At 40.3% G+C, this 11,456-nt stretch overlaps 1 protein-coding gene across 2 annotated transcripts in view; it reads right to left on the minus strand.

Moving 5' to 3' along the window:
- Nucleotides 1-11,456, minus strand: part of RIPK2 (receptor interacting serine/threonine kinase 2) — a 35,270-nt gene that overhangs the window by 19,368 nt on the left and 4,446 nt on the right. For both annotated transcript variants that reach the window (XM_044424498.1, XM_044424499.1), the window contains exons 2-3: nucleotides 1,921-2,074; nucleotides 1,018-1,173 (exon numbers count right to left, since the gene is read on the minus strand). In XM_044424498.1, the coding sequence (XP_044280433.1) occupies nucleotides 1,018-1,173; nucleotides 1,921-2,074 (310 nt within the window). The remainder of the gene's footprint in view (nucleotides 1-1,017; nucleotides 1,174-1,920; nucleotides 2,075-11,456) is intronic.

The following is an 11,456-nucleotide window of genomic DNA, read 5'->3' on the forward strand; positions in this document are numbered from 1 at the left end:
ATTTGGAAGTAGTGTTCCTAATGTATCCCAAAACAGCATTTGCCCTTTTTGTGGCTGCATCACATTGTTGGCTCATATTTAGCCAACAATGACACATGCTTTAGACACATGCTTCATTTCCCTCAAAGACTTGTGGATGATCTGAGAAATTAATTACCATATAAAGATGATGGAAAGTAAGTTTAGTGTTCCCTTGAGCTAGGTCTAAATGTAGCTTCTGGGTACAACATTTTCAAATGTGCTTATGATTTTTAATTTTGATTAAACCACACAGGCAAATTTTAAAAGCATTTAGGAGTGACCGTGTTCGTACATACTCTCACTGTAACTGTTCTAAAAAATTCTACCCTGAAAATGGTACTAAAGCTTTCAAGCTTGCACTACATTTAAACAGCTTTTTCACTTCTCCTATATATCTTTAGTGGAAAGGAGCATGATTTTCTGCATACTACTTGTGTTTAAATCACTCCACCCACCAAAGATCACACTGAACAGGAGAAACCAGTAACACAATGAAATGGTTGGGATCCTTTTAGAGGCTTCTCTGTATTATATATTACTGCTTAACATATAGTGAAATCAACCTTTAGAAACTCTGAGATATTGCAGGCAAACATGTTGGTACTTCCAGTGCTTGCGTAAAAAGTTAAGTATTTGAAAAGGAGACTGCGAACAAGCTTTGTTGTTCATACTGGCAACACTGTGATCAGTTTTATATTTTTTAAATTTAACTCACTCCCCATCCAAACATAAAAATAAAAAATAAAACAAATAGATTTCTAGTTGTTGGTGGCAGAAATAGACCAACGTAGAGAATGCTCAGTAAAATCTCAGGAGGCATTCAAGGATAGCATTTCTAGTGCTCAGAAGTGAGGGCTTCATCCTGCCCCATAATTCTTTGCTTCTATGTATTGTAAATTTCATTTCTTTTACACTGAATCCTTCCCCTTTTCTGCAGACATTTCATCTCATGTACCAGGGGAGCACAGAGGCCAAGAAGCAAGAATACATTCATACCTTAACATGAAAGTCACTGTCTAGTAAAATATTCTGGGTCTTCAAATCATGGTGCAAGAGTGGTGGATTCATGTTGTGAAGATAGTTGACTCCTAAGGCAATTTCATAAAGAATGCGAAATCTCAGCGACCAAGCAAGATCAGGGTATATATTTTTCTAGTTAAACAAAGAGAAGAAATAGATGTTTAACACCAAGCCTCATGAAATTTGTCCATATAAATGCTTAACCAAGGCAATATAAACTTGCATGACTAAAGCTGCTCCATATTTCTTCCCAGCTACTCAGAATATGCTTTTCCAAACAAATAATACTTGGACTAATTCTGAAGAGTGGTGATCGCACATTGAGTAGCAACTTTGGGAGGTTCAGGGCCCATTTTTACCTCCCCCCCGCCCCATCCCTCACCATGAAATTAGGCTGCAAGGTGCTCTAAAAATACTTTAAGTTTTTTGTTTTGTAATGAACAAATGGTATCGTGTAGCACTGACAGCCCAAAGGGTCAAATTTATCTTGCTACAAATGACATTTCCCCACATCTTTCAGAAGGGGGCAGCCCATGAATTAATTTGGCTCCTGTGTTATTTGGCTCCTGTGTTATCCACCCCTGCTTCAGAAGCTAAATTGAACAAGCACACATACACACTTAGGAGATAATAGGATCACTCCCACTACGGCTGCCCCAGATTGCATGCTTTCTAGAGGTCCTTTTCAGACTAACCCCTGGCCATTAAAGCAATGGGCCAGTAGATGTCCATCATGGAAGAAAAGGGGTGAGATTATCTGGCCAGCCTTTAGGAACAACTTCCTATTCATTTTCCAGCCCTCTTTGGAATTGCTTCATTTTAAAACCAACATTGCTCATGGGCTCAAAAGTCTTGCCACGAACCCTGGTTCATACTTACACCATATAAAAGTTGATTCAGTGACCCATTTGGCATATATTCTGTCACAATGCCTAGAAATTCAGGTTCGTTGCAAATTCCCAAAATTGGTAGAATATAACTGAACCTTGCCTGGTGTAAAATTTCAGCTTCTTTTAAGAGATTGTCTCTTTCGCTACAAAAACAGAAAACAGCATTAGAACAACTTTACATTTACTGCATTAGAACCTAGAAATATGTAAGCTTAATTCTTAAACTTCATTATTGTTGTAAGAAAAGAAATCCTCAGTGTCAATGGAAAATTAACACACACTTAACACAAAATTGGAAAAGCATGCACTGGTCTAGTTTACATATGGAGAACTTTGCTGAAATCAAGCTTGCTGTTGTGTCTGAAACTATGATCACAAATCATGGTTCATTAACTAGCTATGAAATGCAAATACAAACCATGGTTTCTTGATAGCATATGAAGTCTGGCTTGTTTAAAGTATAACTTGTTGCAATATCTGAACCCAGAACTGAAGCTTATCCTTACTGTATTTATACTGCTGTCTGCCCTGAAATGGAGGTGTCTAGCCTGAAAATAAACCATAAATAGGGGAAAAAAGTTGTGGTATGTTTATCCCCTGCAAAACAGGTTATTGCTAAAACAAGCCATGGTTAATATAAATCATGGCTTAGCATTATGTGCTGATACAGCCTTTGTGTGGAAAGAAATGGCTACTGAAAAGCAATAAGCATGTTCACTTTTATTATGTATTTTTTCTGTACAAAAATCATACTCAAGCTGGTTTACAATGAATAAAGTTAGAGTTAAATGGTAAGACAGCAGTATCAACAAGTCAGAAGTAACAGCACACAATTTGTTTGGAAACAGCACACAAAGGCTGTCATAGAGAGGAAAGTCAAGATCTTTTCTTGCGGATGCCAGAGTGTAGAATAATCACACTCTGACATGGAATAATCAATTCAAGTTGCAACAACCCAGATTCAGGCTGGACTTTTGGAAAAGTTTCCTCACTGTCAAAACAATACGACAGTGGAACCAGCTGCCCAGAGAGGTGGTGGGCTCTCCCACACTAGAGACATTCAAAAAGAAACTGGACAGCCATCTGAGTGGAATGGTGTAACATGGTAACAGCAGGGGGTTGGACTTGATGGCCTTCATGGCCCCTTCCAACTCTATCATATGATTCTATGATGTAAAGCCACATAAATGGAATAAGAAAACAAAAGCTTTTTATCCTTACAACAACCACCTTTGAGGTACGTTAGGTTGAGAGTCAGTGACAAGCCCAAAGTTAACCAGTAAGTTTCATGGTTGAACAGGGGATTAGAACCCAAATCGCCCAAGACCTGGTCCAGCACTCAACCACTACAGCACATTGATGAATAATCTTGAAATATTCCAAGCTTCATATGGAAAAGGAAGACTCTAGCAGATTTGCTAGCTCAGAAAGTCAACACTGAAACTTGAGAAGTTGGGGGACATACTGTCCCTGAACTTGTGAGGTCAGGAACCAATAGCCCAGCTGATTTGTAAGCAAGTCCATCTGATCTTGATGGAACTTATTCCCTGCAGAGGTTTTCAAACACATGGGGGAAACCCCTCTGAACACAGGGGGACTTTTTCTTAATAGACACATATAGAAAGTAGAAAGAAGTAGAAAGGCAGGATTTGGTTATTTCAAAACTGGCTGGGCATTTGTGAGCCACTGAGTGCATAAATTACTAGTAAAATACAAATGTGGAATTTGTTTTACACCTCCTTCTCAAAATGAAGAACACTTTGCAGCGTGCTCACAAAATAAAGTATCTCCTTAAACCTTATAATACATTATTTTATGTGAATGGTCAAAAGTACCAGCCAATTGAATAACTGAAGCAGCTTCAGATAAGGTTAACAGTGGCTGCAATTTGAGGTCAATAGACAAGACCCTGGTGAATGCTTCTTAGAAGAGATTGCTCTTAAGCTGTTGGAGCTCTGTTTCCCCTTCACATACTTGAATTAGGCCTAGGAATCAGATCTGCAGTCCAACAGTTATGGAGCACAAGCTGAATGTATTGTAATAAAGAGTGCCAAGGGATTACTACATTACTGAGTGAAAACTTTCAGCAGGAACTAATAAATTGTCCTGAACAAATATCCAAAATTGGATAAAGTCCACTGAGACAGAGAATAATTGAGTTCCATTATCCCTGACATAGCCTTTCCACTTGCCATTTACACAGTTTAAACTGCATGTCGGATTATCTGTTCTTGTTGAGTTAGAGCATAGGCAGTTTTAAAACAGCAATAACCTGTCCTCTACACCTGTACAGTCTGCAGCTGAGTCGATTCTGCTGTTTCTCAGGACTTTTGTTCTGAGGGTAAGGCTATAACCTACACAAAATGTTAATCATATAGCTTGGAGCTGAGACTGAACTTTCCTTTCACTCTAGAGCAGGTGCATGCTGCCTTGATCACCTTCTGGTGGTGTGATGCATTGCACTGCTCTCTCTGCCTCCTTCAGGAGAGCCGGTTGCCACCAACACCTTGCTTTGTCCAGTGGGGGCTCCAGGGAACCCCTCCTGATGGTGGGGTTGGGCAGAACAGCTGCCTGCCTTCTGCTTGCCTTCTTGTGCAGAAAGCTGCACACCCAGAAATGCCTACTGGGAGGACTCTTGGGAGATTGTGGCGACTTCCTGCAGGGTTTGAGTGAGTTCTTGCAAGGCCCAGTCATGGCTGCTTCTGGCTGTGCAGCTCTCTCTGCAATCAGGCAAACAGAAGTGCGGAGAGGCAGCAAAGCAAAATGGGACACCAAGGGTGGAGATCTGAGACAGGGGACGGGAGTGCGGGGTGCAGCACAACAGTGGCACGTGCCCTGTCCTCCCTCAGGCAGTGGCAGAGCTGGTGGTGGCACTAGTCTAGTCTGACCCTAATTCTACATTCATGCAGTCATTTGTTAATTTACAACAGAGTTGCCAACCAGCCATACACATCTTAGCCAAGATGGACCTTGATATTTTATCCACTGCAGTCAATAGATGGGCGATATCTAATGTAATAATGTACAATTCCCTTCATACAGCGAATGAATGTGTGGCCATCAAAGCATGCAGGCCAGCCTGGCCACTGCAGTCATCAGGCACCAGCTCCACACAGTGGAGAGATCCCAGAGTAATGAGGAACCTTCCTTCATGTAGGTGTTTTCTGCATGTACAGAGGTGCAGCCAGAGCTTAGCTGGCCAAAGGTCAGGAATATTGTGAGTTGCAATCCAGGATGTCTGGAGTATATCAAGTTGGAAACAGCTGGTGTAAAATGTAAGGTTTGAATAGGTCATTCTACTCTTCCTTCTCACCCAGCCAGGTTTCTGTTTTCCTTGTCCAACTCCCATAGCTCCTGGAGATCACTGAGCATGCTCGGTCTTTGTGGAGCTATTTTCAGGGGAGTGGATGGGTTAAAAACTACTTCAAAGCATTTCTGCATGCCTTAGGATTAATGTGAACATGCCAACACCTCCTGCTTTTATTTATCAGTGACTCCAGATGGTTCCTGATTAAAGGAACCGATTAGAGGAAGTGACACTTTCACTATTTTTCTGCCTTATCGGCTTTAGTTTGGTCTACAATGCTTCCATCTGAGTGTGTTTTGTAAGGTTTTAGCCACTTTCATGTGCTTTAATCCATTCTTACAATAATGCTGTAGTGCATGATATTACTGTCATCGGAGAACAGATGGTGGACTTGAGTCCAAGGGATAGTGGCTTGCCTAAACCAACCCGGTAACTTTGTGACTTAAGGTTTGAAGTGGGTTTTTCCCAACCCACAGCCCACATACTTAGCAACCGCAAAACACTGGTTCATTAGAAGGCTGTAAAAAAGCAGATGCATGACTGACTTTACAAATGCAGTGCTCCATTTCAGTCTCAAGCTGAAGGAGGGCTAGTGCTTTCCCTTACAGAAAATTAAGTTAGCTGCACCCATTTCAGGTGCCCATACTGCAATTTCATTGCAGGGGAATTGCCTGCAGTTCCCATTTTTAAAGCAGTGATGCAATAAGCAGATGGATGAGCCACCCCTGTTGCTGCCTTGCGACTTCTCTGTTATGACTAGCACTATTCTCAGAATTCAGCCTTGGTGTAACTGTTCAGCAACTGGCCCTGCCAAATCATCATTCTCATGGTTTTACAACTAGCCAGGCACTTAGGCATTAGTAAGGGCCAGCACTTGTAGCACAAGGATCTGTGAAATCAAGCAATGGGGAACACTTATATCTATCTAAAATGCAAGTACAAAAGTACAAAACAAAGTGGTTAGAATGACCACTCTATTTCTCTCCTGCGATCTTCCCAGCTGGAAAGGTGGGGAGAAGAAGGTCAGAGTCTGGAGGTCCAGCTCTTACTTCTCAAGGTTGGAACTGGGACTCTCAATTATCCTATGGTGGTCTGGACTCTTTCCGGCAGCCGCAGGATTATATTTATACTAATGCGATTAAAAATTACAATGGGTGCAATCCTAGGCACATTTAGACAATATTATGCATATTTAGACAGAAATACATCCTACAACTTGCAGCTTACTCCAGCTACCATGACATTCTTCTGTCTAAGCATTCATAGGATTGCACTCTAAAAGACACAGTACAACAAAAATGCATACTATTCCAAGCAAAATAACCATTCTTTCTTTCCTATGCTACCTCCTATCACACAAGGCATTTCTTCTCCTTTGCCCTGGCCAAACACCTGCCTGTCTTACATTCTTTCCTTCTGCTGCTTGGCAACAACTTGGCAAGCATGTCTGTGTAGGGTTTGGCTCCATTCCCATTCCAACAAACAAAACATCTTTGATGGCAAAATGCCACAGTAATGTTGCTAAGCTGAAAAAACAACATGACATCACTTGGGTGAATAACCTACAAAAGGTAGGTCAGTGTAGATTAAGAAGTTTTGAGTTATTCTATGTTTTTCTTGGTAGCACCATATATTTTCTCTAACAATTATGCATTAGTAACAACAGAAACAACTGAGGCTACTAGCACCTTAAAAAGCGACAACTCAGTTATGGCATAAGTTTTGCAAGAAAGCTTTGTTTATAAACACATATGATTAGCGATGGGACAAAGTAAACAATGAAGTTCAAGGGGAAAGAAATGCATAAAGTACAACAGACAATTACCTTAACAAAAGTGGGCATTCACAAACAGCTAATGGTAACTGCACAGATATTCTGGTGTTGGTTAACTAATGAACAATGCATGGTATGATTTATGGGTGGTGGTGGGAAATTCAAAGACACAGGAGACAAAATTGAAGAGAGCCTTGGCATAAAAATGAAATAAATACATAAATAATGGCCCAGTCAATTATAATTCAGCATTTTCATGTTGTAGTTTACTCATGAGTTCATCTGTATAGTATCTAGGAAGGGAAGCTTTCTCCAATGTTGCTTTCTATTCTATGCCTCCTGCTCTTCCTATATTACAGGGGTCTCAAACTCAACTTACCTGGGGGCCACTGGAAGGAGAGGCTGGGTGAGGCTGGGCCGCATCAAGTATTCACCGCGGTGGTGGTGGGCCGCTCATCCCACAGCCGGCCCGGGCACCCCCGACGCTTTGAAGGCCGCAGGGCCCCTTCCCCGTACCCCGCCTGTCCCGGCAATTGGCCCGCGGGCCGCGAGTTTGAGGCCCCTGCTATATTGTGTAACTGTCCTGCCTTTCCCCAATTTTGTCTCAAGCCTAGAAAAGGAAGCTAATTATCCAAAACTTTTGCTCACTGTAGACCATCTATCCATACACATGCTTTCTCTTGCTGGAAGTGACATTTTTGGAACACAAAGGTGGGGCATAACTCCAATCAATCAATCAATCAATCAATCAATCAATCAAGACAACTCAGAGCCCAACACATTTCAGAAAGATGGGCAAGTTACTATAAAGAGAAGCTTATTGTCACTTGCTCAAATGAATGTGCCTTCATTTGTTAATGCAAAATAAATATTAATAATCAGAGAAAATCTACAGTACTCCAGTAGCTAAGGACTACACAAGAGAAGTGGAGCCTATAAGAAATAAAAATTTAAAGTATCGGCATGGAGTGCTGTTCTAGTTTCCAGCCAGCCCGCTTACTCCATTCCAATTCCCTACCGTCAGCTTTGTGTTCCCTAACCCTCAACATTCATTTCTCATTGGACTCTTGTGGAGTGTCCCCACTTCCCTTTGCAATTTTACACTTCTGACAACCTTTTGTTACCATTTTGGACATGCACCCTCAAACAATGGTTTCATTATTAGCATCTAAGTTCCCCCAGAGGACACAGTACATGATCCTCCAGGTATTATCTTTCCTGGAGCCAAGGGCTAGAATGCCAGATTATAGCTCACCTAAAACCCCCCATAACAAGATTACTTATTACATTACGCCAGGCTTCCCCAGCTTTGAGACTACAACTCCCAGAATTCCTGACTTGACCAATGAACTATACTGACTGGAGATGATGGGAGCAGAAGTCTAAAACACTAAGAAAGTACCAGGTTGGTGAAGGCTTCATAATGTCCCATTCATGACACTGATCTTCAAAAGCTTTTTCTCACATTATTTTTATTTATTTACTTTAAATATTGTAACCCTACCTTTCCTAAAAGTTCAAAGATGACTGTTTCAGGTACATTACAAAGAAACAAAACCACCACAAAAAAATACTGTCCACAGAAGGAGGAGACCTAAACCACATACATCAAGCAATTCTTAAAAGGTAGTTTTTAACTTGACATATGTCATAGAAAGCCATCAATTTGGTTTTAAAGAGTAAGCCGTACAGGCTTAACACATACACACTGAAATTTCATTTTAAATCAGACTGCTTGTAAATATATTCTTGAATACTGCAACAAAGGTCCACACCACACCCAGATGTCCAGCAAGTATTTACCAGTTCATGCTCCAGGGTAATTTTAGTCACTTTTGGGGCTTAACTGGGCTCTTGGGATGCCACAAGGGGACTCTGATGTCTCAAGAGTTTAACAGCAGTCTTCAAAAACTGAAAAATAGCCTTTGCCTAGTAAATCTGTATCACAGCACGGGCAAAGAATAACCATCAGAAAGCAATCATAGCTGGCATTTCTTGCCACTGCTAGGACCAGGGCTCAACAATAGATCCAGTCATGCTTTTGCACTGCAGCCCTGTTTATTTACTGCCCTTTAGGTACACCACCTTTTACAATGAGCAGGTTTGACAGGGCCTTGCCCCAAGGGTCACATAATCCAAGAACAGACTCAGGAAAAACTCCAGGGGAAGGGTAGGAAATGGAAGCAGGGATAAGCAAGGAAAGAATATGCAATTAATTTGGTTACACGTGCTTTGGTTCTGTACCATAGACAGGCATGGGTAATTTCAATTTTCCATGTTCTGGCCTACAACTCTAATGAGACATGATCAACATAGCAGCACAGGAAGGATGAAAATTGATGCGTTTGATCTGTTCTGCTTTATTTATTTATTATTATATATTTATATATTTATTTATATATTTAAAGTCTTGGGATTTAAGGGGCAATTTTATTTATGATTACATTTATATCCCATCTTTTTTCCTTCAAGGGGCTCAAGGTAATTTACACAATTGTCTTTCTCTCCCTGACTTAATCCTCATAATGATCCTATGAAGTAGGATAGACTAAGAGTCAGGCTCTCAAGAACTTGTTCCAACATCTTGATGGAAAAAGGCAGTAAATGAAGGAGGTATATGAAGAGGATGTTCTCATGGAGATGTTCTGAGGAGCAGCTCTCAGTATAAGGAGCAGTAAAGGGTATACAGCCCTTTGAAGAAGCAAGATACCTTTCGAAAACTGAGGTTGGGTACTCTTGAAGTACATTGATTTGTCTGGACCATAACTATGGCATCCACCTGAGGAGAGGACATTGCTCTTGTAATTGTGTAGAAGAAGGAATTTAAAATGTTTCAAAAATATTGAAACCTACTCTACACAATTACTGAAAGGACAAGAATTCTGCTTTCCTTTGCATCTTCTCATGCTAGCTGAAGTGATTTAGCAACTGTAGCTGAGATAAACGCACTTCCCAAAAGTATGGTTTTATTTTTACTGCATGTTTGCAGAAGTCCTGTCTGTGGTTTCTAAGTGAATGTGTAGCATTGTGTATATTTCAGGAATTTAAGAAGTCGTCTAGCTAAGAGTTACACCATGCAGAAAACACCATTCGGGGATAAATGCACATAAATATTAACAAAAATGTTAATATTACAATTAACATTTTTATGCTAGAATAAATGTGTTATTCTTTAAGGTATTACAAGACTCTTTGTTGTCTTTTAAGACAACAGCTGTCCACAGTTTTTATAAGCATTTATAACCCTTGGATAAATCAGCAGAAGATGGTTGCTGTTTTGTTTTTAAGTGCTGCTTAATCAAATACTGTAGTCATAATAATTATAATTTATGTTCATATATGCACTGGCTGAGGCATGCTTGGGATTGCAGGCCCTTTTCTGTTGAATTTTGTGTACATTTGCATCCTTAACTGGACTACTGTATAGTTGCCACCTGAAGACCAGATAACAACAGTGATTTTCATTATACTGTGAAATTCATGTAGCTATTTACTCGAATGGAATTCCTTGAAGTAACTAAGGTAGGCACAAGAAAAGTCATTTCAGGATACGATTGCCCACGCTCAAGTTCTTACCTATACCAAGCTAGACAATCCAGATTAAAAGGAAATGCAGGATATGTTTGCATACATCTTCTCGGTACAACATCTAGTTTACCAAGATAGCTTTTGTTTAAAGTGGCCCACTCAGAATCAGTTACTGAGGTTTTCTCCAGTATGCCCTTTTTGATTTAAAAACCTATCAACTGAGTTGAAATTCTTATTTAGTCAAGAATCTAGATCATTCATTTTTGCCTTTCCTTTTCTGTTCTACTTCTTAGTGTACCAACATTTATTCCCTGTGCATATCAAATTAGAGGACAGCTAAAAGAGAAGTTGAAGATGCCATGTGTTAATTAACCCCCATATAACTGCTTTGGTTTGCCTGCCGTGGCTTGTGTTGGGAAAATTTGGGTAAATCCTGTCTGAAAAACATCACTCCTGTGTGCCTTTGCATTGTGGGATCAAATCCTGTCTTCCTTCTCAAAACCAAGCTGTCACTGTTTAAAATGGCATTCCCTTGCTCCTTTCTCTCACCTTTAGCTGTAGGGTACAGTAGGCCATTTTAGCCCAAATATACATTGTAAATAGTCATTGTTGGAATTCAGTTTACAATAATCTTTTGATAGCCCAGAGGGCTTCATGTGCCCTGAGCATGCAGAATGTTTAGAGTCGAGATAAGGGTCTGAGCATCATGAATAGTTTCTAGTAGCTTGAATTTGCATGTTTGAGCAGACCTGGAGATGGGTTCAAGTTACTCAACTAAAGTGTCAATACAGGCAATTAGAAATATTTTAATCTCATTGTTACAGTGTGATTGACTGACATTTCTTTATCTGTTCTGTATGTGATGACCTCAGAATCTTATTGTAATCTCTGCATTCTGTCATCAATTGCCCTGTAC

The sequence above is a fragment of the Varanus komodoensis genome, unplaced genomic scaffold (assembly GCF_004798865.1).
Source record: "Varanus komodoensis strain SLA01 unplaced genomic scaffold, ASM479886v1 scaffold14_1, whole genome shotgun sequence".
Taxonomy (NCBI): Eukaryota; Metazoa; Chordata; class Lepidosauria; order Squamata; family Varanidae; genus Varanus; species Varanus komodoensis.